Below are 14,127 nucleotides of genomic sequence, written 5' to 3'. Positions count from 1 at the left end.
AGATTTAGAAAAGTCATTTCCCTCCTTTGGGCTTGTTTCTGCACCTGTAAAATGAGATTAGTTTACATTATCTTTAAAATCTTAAATGATTTTATTAGCTAACATTACGTAATATCTTTTTAAAAAAATATGTATTAATTTGAAAGGCAGAGTTACAGACAGGCAGAGGTGGCGAAAGAGAGAGGGAGAGAGAGAGAAAGCAAGCAAGCGAGGTCTTCCATCTGCTGGTTCACTCTCCAGATGGCTGCAACGGCCAGAGCTGGGCCGATCCGAAGCCAGGAGCCCAGGAGCTTTTTCCGGGTCTCCCATGCAGGTACTGGGGCCCAAAGACTTGGGCCATCTTGTACTGCTTTCCCAGGCCATAGCAGAGATGGGAAGTAGAGCAGCCGAACTCGAACCAGTGCCCATATGAGATGCTGGCACTACAGGCAGCAGCTTTAACCACTATGCCACAGTACTGGCCCCTACATAGATCTTTTAATGCAAAGTTCCTCTTTTTTTTTTTTTTATCATATAGACTATCAAAGCACATCAAGAATATTACTTACATGACAACTGCCATCAGTTTATAATTTCTAAAATTCACTTTCATTTATCAATTTTTCTTTTAAAAATTAAGCTGAGGGGTAGAGATAGGAGAGAGAGCCCCCACCATGGCCCTCTGCCCAAGTGTCAGCAATGGTTGGAGGCTGAAGCTGGAAACCCAATCCAGATCACCTATGCGAGTGGCAGGATCCCAACCACCTGAACCACCACTGTGGCCTCCTAAGGTCCACACTAGCAGGAAGCAAGAATCAAGAACCAGAGCCAACGATTGAATCCAGACAGTCCACTGTAGGACACAGATATCCAAAATGGCATCTTATGGGGCCGGTACTGTGGCGTAGTGGGTAAAACTGCCGGCTACAGTGCCGGCATCCCTTATAGGTGCCAGTTCGAGTCCACTTCCTATCCAGCTCTCAGCAATTGCCTGGGAAAGCAGTAGGAAGATGGCCCAAGTCCTTGGGCCTTTGCACCTGTGTGGGAGGCCAGGAAGAAGCTTCAGGCTCCTGGCTTTGGCCTGGCCCAGCTACGGCCATTGCGGCCAGTTGGGGAGTGAACCAGCAGATGGAAATCCACTCTCTCCCCCTCTTCCTCTGCCCCTCTGTAACTCTTTCAAATAAATGGCATCTTATGTCATTTCTACCCCAAATGTTCACCCCATTAGGCTCTCTTAAAAGTAACACCTATACATGTTTATAGAAATTATCAAGAAATACAATCTACCATGTTTGATAATTTTTAGTAAAATACAGAACTGGCATATATGCCTTTAAGTCTGGAAAAGGGGCAGGTATTGTAGCATAGTGGGATGTGTCAATTGGGATGCCCACATCGGAACACAAGTTGAAGTCCATGTTGTTCCACTTCTGCTAATGCATCCTGGGAAGCAGCAGATGAAGGCCCAGTAATTGAGTTTCTGTCACCTACATGGGCAACTTGGATGTTTTTCCAGGTTCCTAGCTTCAGCCTGACCTAGCCTTGGCTGTTGCGGGCATCTGGGAGAGTGAACCACAAGATGAAGATCGATCTCTCTGTGTGTTAAAGATAGTTCTTACCGACCATTTTGCTTTTTTGTTTGTAGGAGATGGCTGGAGCCAAAAATTCCAAATATCATACTGGTATGCACAAAAATCAAAACATCAAAACAAGCCACTTGGTATTACTATAGCCAACGCTGAAAATTTATGAACCATTACAGTGAACAAGACAGAGATTTTCACATATTAGACATGTAAGGTATATCACTCAGTCTAATCGCTTCATTTCTAGCGAGGAAACAAATTCAGAGACGTGTCCAGGGTCAGTGTCAGCTGAAAGTTCAGCTCTGATTGAAAGTTCAATTCTGTATCACACTGTCTTCTAGAAACCATATTGCAAGCAATGTTCTGAGGAGTTATGTAGGAGAAATCTTAATGGAATACAAAGGCCCTACATACACAGTACATTTAGTTCAACAACCATTTAGATCTAGAATTTCTTCTGAGGCATCACAAGTGTCACTCAGTTTTTGCTTCTCTCTAGTGATAAGATGCTCATAAATCCTTGGGAGGCAATCTTTCTTTGGTGGACAAATAACCATAATGTTCTTTCTTAAACTATAACCTGCCGTTTTTTAACTTTTTCCTAGTCCTGCTCTGAGAACCAAAAAGAGTAAATTGTAGATGCCTCTCAAATATTTGAAGGCAGTTATCAATGCAGAGTCACATCCTTCAGGTTTTAGTTTTTGGGACTCTAACTTGTTAAAACACTTCAGGATTTGCCAAAATTTTTTAGAACTTAGAACAGTCCCTTGTGTACATTTAATGCCAATTAGATATTAGCTGCCATAGTGGTCAGTAGAAATTAAGGATTATGTTTGATATTTCTTTACATTTTTCACAACACTTAATGGAAAATGTTTTACTAAAGAATAAGAAAAGGCTTAAGTATTTGTTGATTATTTTGTTAATGAGATCACCTGTATCACAAGCTGGCAAGTCTTGGGGAACTTATTAATATCCTATGGTATACCAACATACTATGTGATGTACATATCTTATTTTACTAAATATTCACAATGAATCTTTTCCCATATGGTAAAAACAAAACAAAAAAAATTACCTTATTTATTTGAAATGCAGAGTTACAGAGAGATCTTCTTCCACTGGTTCACTCCCCAAATGGCCACAAGGGCCAGGGCTGGGTCAGGCCAAAACCAGGAGCCTGGAATACCATCTGGGTCTCTGATGTGGGTGGCACTCAGGCCATCCTCCACTACTTTCCCAAGCACATTAGGAAGGAGTTAGACTGGAAATGCTCATTTGGGATGTTGGCATCGCAGGTGACAGCCTAAACCCGTCACACCACAATACTGGCCCCAGGGTTTGCTCTAATTTGAGACTACCTTTTCATTGCATCCTGAGATAAAATTAATCTTGCAAATGTGGTTTGTCTAACACTTCACACGTTGTTTTTTTGTGATGTATTTTCAACAACTTAAGAATAGGTAGTTTCCGGCAAGCAGATATCTACAGAATTTTTTCATCTATTATTGTGACAGTTTCATAATTCTATTAATGATTTCTATTGTTTCTAGAATAAAGATCAGGTTCCAGGATGCCATCTATGGTTGTGCCACTAACTGCCTTGTACCCAAGTCCATCCCTGTGGCATCTTTTCCCCTTGATCTTTGGTCAGTCTTCTACTTCAAATGCACTTTCCTTTCTCTAGGCTTTCATATTCTGTTCCCCTCAGATAGGAATATTTTTCTTAGGCCACACAGATCTGGATAATTTAGTCTTCTTTCAAGGCTCAGTTCAAACACCACTTCTTTGTGTGACTTTTCCTTGCCTGCCTCACTCCCCCACATTCCCAGTCCAAGAGTACTTTTTGCCCATTCCTTCAGCCCTCCTCAAAATAGTATATTTGTGCAGTGTTGCTCCGCAGTGATACTGTGAAGTCTAGGAGCCCATGGTTTATGCCTATATTTACCCAGCACAGGGTTTTGCATGATTCAGATATTCAATAAATATTTGAACAAATTAATGAATACTGAAGTAGTATGATGAGTACTGAGATTTCCCTAGGTAATCAAAGAAAACATTTAGCTAAACCTTGGTTCTATGTCATATAAAGAAGAGACGATAGATTCTAAGACAATCTAGAGAAAGAGAAACCTCTCCAGATGAAGTTATGGAAAAAGATCACTGGTAATTTTTTCATTCTTTCTGGTGAGGGAGTGGGGAGTGTTCAAGAATGCAAACAACAGAACTGAGTGTTATATTTGTTGCTTTACTGTTAATTTGACACATCTGAACCAAAGCATTCACAATACTTGATATACTTTGAAGAAAATCATATACTATAGTCTTAGACATAACCACAGAACAAGCAGAACAATTAAAACTACGTAAGGCCTTAAAATATATCCACAGTGTGTATTATTTCAATATTCATTCATTTACAGATTAGACTACATACCGTTAATTTTATTTTTATTTTTCTTTCATTAGTTTAGTCAGGCAGAATTCATTCAAGGGAAGGCAACTTAGTTTTTGTGTGTGAGCTTTATTTTTTACTATACTGGTTAATATAAAAGTTATGAATTAAATATTTTCTTGTCTCCTGCATCTAGGAGTGAATCATGGTAATTCAAAACAGTAGGCCCTAGTCTTAGAAATAGCCAAAGTGAAAAGGGACCAAAACCAGTCTGTTTGTGGTCTTTAAGAACAACTAAAGGGCTTCCAGGTTTTCACATAATGAACAGTACTACAATTCTACAAGGTTAGTTAAACTTTAAAACAACATTGCATACAAAATCATTCTTGAAGCTCTAAATGCCTTCGAAAATGAAAATGACAATTTTTAAGTAGTTGCTTCATAGTACCAAACTTATAAATCAAAACTAGTTAAAATTTGGTGCTATTTTGACTTCTCATTTACAAGGTAACTAATTGGTAAATTAACAGCTGGAATAAAAATTAAGACTTACATCATTTTTTAAAGGATAAATGTATGATTGGAACCAGAGAATACAGAAAATTCAATGTATTTTACAATAAAATAACCATTTATACCTGTATCCCTGTACAACAGGGTTTAGGTCAACTCTATTTAACTTGCATGTTTTCTTTTTTTTTTATACTTTATTCTATTCTGAGTACTTGTACTTGAATTACTTGACATAGGTTTTTTCTTTTTGAAAGAATATTACATTTGTATACCAGGATAAGATTTAGTACATTGAGATGTCTTAAAAATATTTATAAATTTGTTTCTGATATGCAAAAGCATTTGGCAATACTTTTACAGCATTTAATTTTATAGAATTAATTAAAATTTCATACAGTACTCATCCTGATGTTTAAAAAAAAATTCACAGAAAAAATATAAATTATAGCCTGACTGCATGATACTGTTATTTCCAGTTTCTAGTTTGGTAATTAAAACCTTCATTAAGTGTGTTAACAAATCATTACCTGTACATTTATAAAGGCAACTGACATGATTTGCAAACAAAACCTTCAGGTTTTACTTCATTTACCAAAGAGTGCAGTTCAGCATGAAAAGAAAAACCAGTATGCAAATTTACAGAGTATTTTACAAATTTACCAGTTCCTGTGACACAAACTGTTTCAACCTTTCAAGGTACTGTCCGTAAAGTTCCACATCATTGTGACCTGCACCTTCAACCCACAGAGGCTCCACAGGTCTTTGGCAACGCTCAAACAATGCGAGGCCATGTGAAAAGTCAATGACTTCATCTTCAGTCCCATGAATTATTAATACTGGAGAGGTTATCTTAGAGATTTTGTCAATGCTGTCGGGAAAGTGAAAGGGAAAACAGGAATCAATACATTAATTACATAAAACACATTTTCTTGTGTGCTATACTGGGCAGAAAAGTCAAACAGAACTGTGTGAATCAGTTTAGAAAGGATGGGTGTCTCTTGGATTTCAAGATTCAAAAATTGCTTCTTACATATGTTTTATCACTAAGGCTGTCTAAGATAGTTACCTTCAGGCATTTCTGTCTTGGATATAATCACTCAATGCCACCATGCACCTTTCAATAATGTTGATTCTTAGCACAGAGAACATAGCTTCAAGGAGAGGTGGAAACTAAGAACCATTTCAAATCCATGCTGACTCCTTCACTTTCTATTTCTCCTCTTCATCTTAACGAAAATGACAGCAAAAAGATTTTTTGGGGGGGTTGGTGGTGGTTACGGAGGGTATAAACTCACCACAACTGAAGAATGTAATAAAAGATAAAATTTTGAGGCTGGAAAGCAAATGAAATGTGGAGCTGATTAAAATGATAGGAAAAAACACAATTTTAAGCAGATAGAAAGCAAACTGAAAAACCAATGCAATTTATACCACAGAATACCCTAGAAGGCCAAAGAATTCCCTAGGGATGTAGGCCGGTGACTGAAACATATGGGATTTGTTCTTTTTAAGAAATAGGGCATTCTTCCCTAGGTACCTTCTGTCTCCTTATGCAGCTCAGTAAATGCCTTCCTCCAAAACTTTGGGTTCTGTGGATTCAGACAGTAGTTTGGGCATAGGAAACACAGAGATCTAGGAAACACATATTGGCTACTATGAATACATTTTCTGACTTAGCTACCAAGAAGCTGGGCTAACTGCCTTCATCCTCCTTAATGGAGAGCTTTAAAAAGAGCCTTCCTTGTGTTAGATCAGCTCTTTAGTTCTCCACTCATACATATCATATGAGTAGACAACCAAGAATTATTACCACAGGACTGGCACTGTGGCATTGCAAGCTAAGCCTCCACCTGCAGTGCCGGCATCCCATATGGGCACTGGTTTGTGTCCTGGCTGCTCCTCTTCTGATCCAACTCTCTACTCATGGCCTGGGAAAGCAGTGGAAGATGGCCCAAGTGCTTAGGCCTCTGCACCCACATGGGAGATCTGGAAGAAACTCTTGACTCCTGGATTCAGATTGGCCCAGCTCCAGCCATTGTGGCCATTTGGGGAGTGAACCAGTGGTTGGAAGATTTCTCTCTGTCTCTCCCTCTCTCTATCTGTAACTCTCTCAAAGAGATAACTAAAATCTCTACAAAAAAATTATTATCATCAGAGTAGAACACTTCAAATATAAAATACAGATAAAGCAAATTAAAACATTTTAAAAATTACTTTAAAAAATTATTTGAGAGGCAGACAGAGTTCCCATCTTCTGGTTCGTTTGTGAAATGCTAGCAATGGGAAATCTGGGAGTTGGAAACTCAGTCCAGGTCTCCCATGTGAGTGGCAGGAACTTGAGCCATCACCTGCTGCCTCCCAGGGCCTGCATTAATAGGAAGCTGGAATAGGAAACCATAGCCAGGACATGAACCCAGGTATTATCTGTTAACTTGGGTGTCTTGGCCACTAAGCTACACCCCACATTCCATAAACACAATCTTTAAAACAGTAACTTGGAGGAGACAGAAGCTACCCAGATGAAATCATACAAAACGACTCTTTAAGAAAAAAATTCTTAGAGGATGCGACGTAACAACTATAAAATGAGAATAAAATGAAAATCAATCAGTAAAATACTAATTTAAGTCTGTATTTTGTTAGGCAATATACTACATTGTATTGTTTGTCAGAAAGATGTTCAAAGCAGAGGAATTGAAACTTAAATATGGCTATTACCACATGAAACAAAAATAAACCCATAGCTGATTCTAGTGATATGATCATATACTCCCAGGAACTTCTCCAAACTTCCTCCTCTACTGGCTAGTGATGAAAACCTTTTTTTTCTTTTTTTAAAATGATGTAGCTAGGGAAGTAGCTATCAAGGAAGAGATCAGATTTCCCAGGACCTTGCTGTGCAGCCTCACCTGCATTGCCCAAGCCCCTTATTTCCATTCAGTGGGAAACTGCAGCTTCCATGGTTACACTGCTTGGAACTGGTGCAGCTAAAATCACACAATATGACTGTATCCCTGTGATGATTTTTAGTTTACTATGTCACTGTAATAAAATTTTGGCCCACACACCAATGTCCCTGTTGCTCCTGATGCAATGGACACTGAGACTTCCAAAAAGGGGCAAAGAAATAGGCAGTACTCAAGTGTCGCCCCTTTTTTAATTATGCCTAATTCCAGGCACCAATCACCAATACCTATGTCTAATCTTACTTTTCTGCTGACTTTATGTACCTTTTTTTTTGGGCAGGCAGAGTTAGACAGTGAGAGAGAGAGAGACAGAGAGAAAGGTCTTCCTTCTGTTGGTTCAGCCCCCAAATGGCCACCATGCCTGGTGCACTGCGCTGATCCAAAGCCAGGAGCCAGGTGCTTCCTCCTGGTCTCCCATGCAGGTGCAGGGCCCAAGCACTTGGGCCATCCTCTACTGCCTTCCCGGGCCACAGTAGAGAGCTGGACTGGAAGAGGAGCAACTGGGACAGAATCTGGCATCCCAATCGGGACTAGAACCCGTGGTGCCGGTGCTGCACGCGGAAGATTAGCCAAGTGAGCTGCAGCGCTGGCCAACTTTATGCACATCTTTTATTTGAATTTATTCTTGCATGGTTGACAAGAACCTGAACCTGCCACCCCATAACAAAGAGTCTTGCTATTCTTATAAAGACCCAACTGATGTCATCGCTTTTGTCTTGTCATTCACAAAAAAATCTTTGTATTGCTGAGACTGGGGAAAAGGACGGCTGAAATTTGCCATGTTCTTTCTTTGAGAAAAATGGGCCATCAAGTTTTTCCAACTATGAAGAAGAGCAGGTGGGAATTACCTTTTACCTTGAGAAGTATGAGGAGCAGTAGCTGTCCTTCTTTCTAATCTATCTAATATTGTATGTCTGTAGACTTTACTGTGGCAATACAAACTCATTTTGCAATGCACTTCTTTTGTAAATTAGAAATCATGAACTAGATATCATTTATGAAGTTTTCTTCTTGTTCCTCTCCCCCAGTATTATGTGTCATTGAACACTATCATCATCCATTAGCAGCTCAAGGCAGAAACCCAGGAGTTATATTCAAGTTCTTCTCTTTGGCACCTCACATCCAGACTGACACAAGTTCTGCCTATTTTATTTCTCAAATTCATTCCCTTGTTTCCAATAGTGGTACCATTGCCTGTAATACAGGCCCTTAGTATTTTCCATCTGAATTACTATTACATAAACATTTCAGCCTTTTGACTGGTCACCTGTCAACACTTTCTTAAAATTAACTTTTCACAATTTCTAGAGGATAATATATATAAAATAGAAGCTCATGGCTGAGACAGTTTTAAAAATACCTTAAGTGATAGGAAAAAAAAATTCTGCCTACAAGTAAACTGCTTTGAGTATTGCTACTTACTTTGGGAATGCATCAAAACAGTAGGTCTTCTTGGTATCAGGAAAAGCAACCCGCATTCCTGAGGTCAAAGGAGAATGAAGAATAACAGCAGCACTCTCATACCGAGCAGCAAGATCCACAGATGGTACTGTCCCTATACTTTGGCCATATATAATCACATTTTCAGGGCGAATGCCATACCTACAAAATTTAGAAGTTAAAAAATGATTTAAGATAATGTCAGTGAATTTACATTTAAAAATTTAAGTTTCTGAACTGTTACCATCATTTTCAATGCTAAAAAATAATCCCTATTCTCAGATTTTTTTAAATCTCTTTCACTTTCAACTTCTTGAAAAATAATTGCTCAGGTCTTTTAAAATTTCAATCTTAAGAAATAAATTTATTAAGTAATTTGTTATGTTACAATAATTCAACCTAGTATATTTATTTGAAAGACAGAGAGCACATAAACTATCTCCCATCTGCTTATTCACTCCTCAAGTACACACAACACACAACAGCAAGGGGTGGGCCAAATAAAACCAGGACCCCAGAACTCATCCAGGATCTCCTATGTGGATGGCAGGTTCCCGAGCACTTGAGCCATCACCTGCTACCTTCTAGAGCCAGCGTAAGCAGGAAGCAGAATAGCTAGGACTGGCAAACAGGTACTGGAATAAAGGATGTAGATGACCCAACTGCACTGCATGCCTGTCCCAGCCTTTTTAACAGATCAAACTGTACATACTTCATAGGCATGAGGAAATTTGGAGAATGGACATTTGTAGTATCAGCATAACTCTTCATGCTGCATGACTGCTGTTAGCTAGGTATCAACTTTGTTGGTGTCAACTATGGGTTTTGGGATAAACCAGCAAAGACAAGGCTCTAGAGCAGCAGCAGCAGCTGCCACTAAAGCATCAGAGGACTCAAGGCAGTAATAATTTCAGAAGAGCCTAAGTTAAAAAGGACTTTAGAGACCATCTAATCTAGTTGAGTGCTTAATGAGCAGATGTTCAAAGCCACAGTAAGTTAATGACAGACATATATAATTAGAACCCAGGTATACTGTCTCCTAGCACAGCACTCTCTTCATTATAGAACACAGATAAAGAGCTCAAGGACTGTGGGGGAAGGCTGGATAGTGAACACCAGACGCTTGTTATTTTCTGCTGGCCCATTGGAAGGTCAGAAACTGGGGCAGGCATTTGGCACAGTGGTTTAAGTTGCTGCTTGATATACCTGCAAAGTATCTAGTTCCAGTCCCAGCTAGTGTGCTTCCAATTCCTACTTCCTGCAATTGCCTACCTTGGGAGGCAGCAGATGACGGCTCAAGTACTTGAGTCTTTGTCATCCATACAGGAAAGTTGAATGGAGTCCTGGCTTCCTGGCTTTGGCCTGGCCAAGACCTGGTTATTGTGGGTATTTGGGGGGAATGAACCAGTGGATCCAAGATATCCATCTCTTTCTTTCAAATGAAATGAAAATAAATGAAAACATTTAAAAAGGCTCAGAAACTGAGTTTATTAGAGACAGTTTTCCTACAAAATAGATCAAATGATACTTAAGATGATCATTTATTTCTCCCTTTCATTACTGAAGTGCTAACTTTTATCAGGTAAATGAAGTAGAAGGCATGTACCCCAGTTACACATATTTTAGTAAATGACAGAATTCCAAAACTGGAAAGGACTCTGGAGATCATTTAACTCAACCTCTTTACGAGACAGAGGCTCAGAAAACCTAAATAAATTTCCCTAGACTTCTTATGCTTATTGTATCTAGGGCTTAACATGAGAGAAAACCAAGTTTAAAATTCTAAAATATAAGTGCTAAAACAGTATGAGGAGGATTATTTAGGAATTTGTCTACTCTGCCTTTGTTCCTCATTGATACAGCCCATCAAATGTGTTTAAAAAAATCAACCAAGCAGAAAATAATTCTGGAAAGTTTCATTAAAATTGAAATCTGAGAAGATAAACGCAGAAGTAGGAAAACTGACCACCTATAAGAGGGAATTATTTTACACAGATGTAGAACACTGAATTGAATATTGATTTTTTAAAAAAGATTTTATCTGTTTATTTGAGAGGTAGAGTTACAGACAGTGAGAGGACAGACAAAGAGAAAGGTCTTCGTTCTATTGGTTCACTCCTCAAATGGCCGCAACGGCCAGAGCTATGCCGATCCAAAGCCAGAAACCAGGAGCCTCTTCCTCGTCTCCCATGCAGGTGCAGGAGCCCAAGGACTTAGGCCATCTTCTACTGCTTTCCCAGGCCACATAGCACAGAGCTGAACTGGAAGAGGAGCAGCTGGGACTAGAACTGGCATTCATATGGGATGCCGGCACCACAGGTAGAGGATTAACCTACTGCACCATGGCTCTGGCCTGAATATTGATGTTTTAGTTGAATACAGTTATATTTCTGTATTACTAGGAAACACTAACAATAGACTCTTATCTTCGTACCCTTGGAGCTATATTATTTAAAATTTTTTTTTTTTTTTTTTTTTGACAGGCAGAGTGGACAGTGAGAGAGAGAGACAGAGAGAAAGGTCTTCCTTTTGCCGTTGGTTCACCCTCCAATGGCTGCTGCGGCCGGCGCACCGCGCTGATCCAATGGCAGGAGCCAGGAGCCAGGTGCTTTTCCTGGTCTCCCATGGGGTGCAGGGCCCAAGCACTTGGGCCATCCTCCACTGTACTCCCTGGCCACAGCAGAGAGCTGGCCTGGAAGAGGGGCAACCGGGACAGAATCCGGCGCCCCAACTGGGACTAGAACCCGGTGTGCCGGCGCTGCAGGCAGAGGATTAGCCTAGTGAGCCGCGTAGCCGGCCTTTTATTATTTAAATTAAGCTTATGAATATCAACTTTATGGTATACAAACTGTACCTTAATAAAGCTAATATTTAAAAAGTATTACAATGCTCCTGAGTTACATTTGGTTGATTCTGGAAAGTGAGTAACTCGTTTTTTGGTTTGTGTGCCTGCTTTAAGGTCTGATAGACTTGATATCAGCATAGCTGAAGCTATAGTTACTTATTTTTAATTTTTTATTATTTGAGAGGCAAGGAAAAACAATGAGAGACAGAGACATCTAAGAACAGAGCCCCATTTGCTGGTTCACTTCCCAAATGCCCACAATGGCTAGGGCTGGGTCAGGCTGAAGCTGGGAGCTGGGAACTGAATCCAGGTCTACCACTTAGGTGGCAGGGATGCAACTACTTAAGCCGTCATTTGCTACCTCCAGTAGGGTCTCTATCAGCAGGAAGCTGGGAGTTAGAACCAGAGTTCAAACCCAAGTACTCTGTAATCTTTTTTTATTTATTTATTTTTTTTGACAGGCAGAGTGGACAGTGAGAGAGAGAGACAGAGAGAAAGGTCTTCCTTGGCCGTTGGTTCACCCTCCAATGGCCACCGCGGCTGGCGCACCGCGCTGATCCGATGGCAGGAGCCAGGTACTTATCCTGGTCTCCCATGGGGTGCAGAGCCCAAGCACTTGGGCCATCCTCCACTGCACTCCCGGGCCACAGCAGAGAGTTGGCCTGGAAGAGGGGCAACTGGGACAGAATCCGGCGCCCTGACCGGGACTAGAACCCGGTGTGCCGGCACCGCAAGGCGGAGGATTAGCCTAGTGAGCCGCGGCGCCAGCCTGTACTCTGTAATCTTAACAGCTGATCAGCTTACCCATGGTTTTAACCACAAGGTCAAATGTCTGACCTTAAAGCAGTTTTAAATTTTATCAATTAGTATTTTCTAAAAGAGATTTTAGGAAGTGAAGGGATAGTTTGGAAACAATTTATCCTTAAGATTTAAATTCTTTCATTTATTTAGATGACAAAGAGAAAAAGAGAGAGGAGAAGGGAGAGAGGGAGGGGCAGGGAGAGAACCTCCTATCTGCTGGCTCATTCTCCAAATAGCCACAGTGGCCAGAGCTGGGCCAGGCTAAAACTGGGAGCTACCCAGCTACCTCAGCATCTCCTAATGCCTCCCAGCATCTGCATTAGCAAGAAGCTGAAGTTAGGAGATGGAACTAGGATGCAAACTCAGGTACTATGATATGGGATGAGGGCATTCCAAGTGGCATTTTAACCAGTACAACAAATTCTGTCCATAAACAATCATTTTTATCATTTTCCCATGAACTTTTTTTTTTTCTAAATTTATTTATTTGAAAGTCAGAGTTACATGGGAGAGGAGAGGCTGGGGCGGGGAGGGTCTTCCATCCACTGGTTCATTCTCCAATTGGCCAAAATGGTCGGAGCTACACCGATCCGACCCCAGGGGCCAGGAGTTTCTTCTGGGTCTCCCATATGGGTGCAGGGGCCCAAGCACTTGGGCCATTTTTTTTTTTTTTGTCAGGCAGAGTGGACAGTGAGAGAGAGAGACAGAGAGAAAGGTCTTCCTTTGCCGTTGGTTCACCCTCCAATGGCCACCGCGGCTGGCGTGCTGCGGCCGGCGCACCGCGCTGATCTGATGGCAGGAGCCAGGTACTTATCCTGGTCTCCCATGGGGTGCAGGGCCCAAGTACTCGGGCCATCGTCCACTGCACTCCCGGGCCACAGCAGAGAGCTGGCCTGGAAGAGGGGCAACCGGGACAGAATCCGGTGCCCCGACCGGGACTAGAACCCGGTGTGCCGGCGCCGCAAGGCGGCGGATTAGCCTAGTGAGCCGCGGCGCCGACCATTGGGCCATCTTTTACTGCTTTCCCAGGCCACAGCAGAAAGCTCGATTGGAAGTGGAGCAGCCAGCACTCAAACTGGCGCCCATAGGGGATGCCAGCACTGAAGGCAGTGGCTTTATCCACCCCCCTCCCCCAACCCTGTGAACTCTACCTACTACTACTTTTTTTTAAAACCTACATCCATCCATTTTGTCCTTGGTCTTCAAAGTTAAGTTTTCATATAATTTAATTACCTAAAGAATTCACTTTATATGGAATTTTTCTATGTACTCTTCTTGGAGGGGGAAGTATTTTAAAAGATATTTTCTAAAAAGATATTATGCCTATTAATAAAACAGGTTCTCCCTAACTGAAAACCAATTAATATGAAAATGTTAACAAAAACAGTGAGTTTTCTTTAAGTCCACTAGATCTAGTATAAATTAACTCTAGAAGTCAGACAGCTTGGGGCCAATCCTGTGGTGTAGAAGGCTAAGCTGCCAGCTGAATGCTGGCATCCCATAAGAATGCCATTTCAAGTCCCGATTGCTCCACTTCTGATCCAGCTCCTTACTAATGAGGCTGGGAAAACAGTGGAAGATGGCCTTGGCCCTCTGCCATCC

At 41.1% G+C, this 14,127-nt stretch overlaps 1 protein-coding gene across 3 annotated transcripts in view; it reads right to left on the bottom strand.

Moving 5' to 3' along the window:
- Positions 1-3,793: 3,793 nt before the first annotated feature.
- The window catches only part of ABHD17B (abhydrolase domain containing 17B, depalmitoylase), a 39,089-nt gene continuing 28,755 nt past the window's right edge, over positions 3,794-14,127 (bottom strand). For all 3 annotated transcript variants that reach the window (XM_002708204.6, XM_051858763.3, XM_070050769.2), the window contains 2 exons: positions 8,862-9,041; positions 3,794-5,341 (listed from right to left, as the gene is read on the bottom strand). In XM_002708204.6, the coding sequence (XP_002708250.1) occupies positions 5,122-5,341; positions 8,862-9,041 (400 nt within the window). In that variant the 3' untranslated portion in view covers positions 3,794-5,121. The remainder of the gene's footprint in view (positions 5,342-8,861; positions 9,042-14,127) is intronic.

Source organism: Oryctolagus cuniculus, chromosome 1 (genome assembly GCF_051225735.1).
Source record: "Oryctolagus cuniculus isolate XC-2025 breed Fujian yellow rabbit chromosome 1, ASM5122573v1, whole genome shotgun sequence".
Lineage (NCBI taxonomy): Eukaryota > Metazoa > Chordata > Mammalia > Lagomorpha > Leporidae > Oryctolagus > Oryctolagus cuniculus.
Note: the sequence above shows the minus strand (reverse complement) of the source record. Positions and strands in the feature narration are given on the sequence as shown.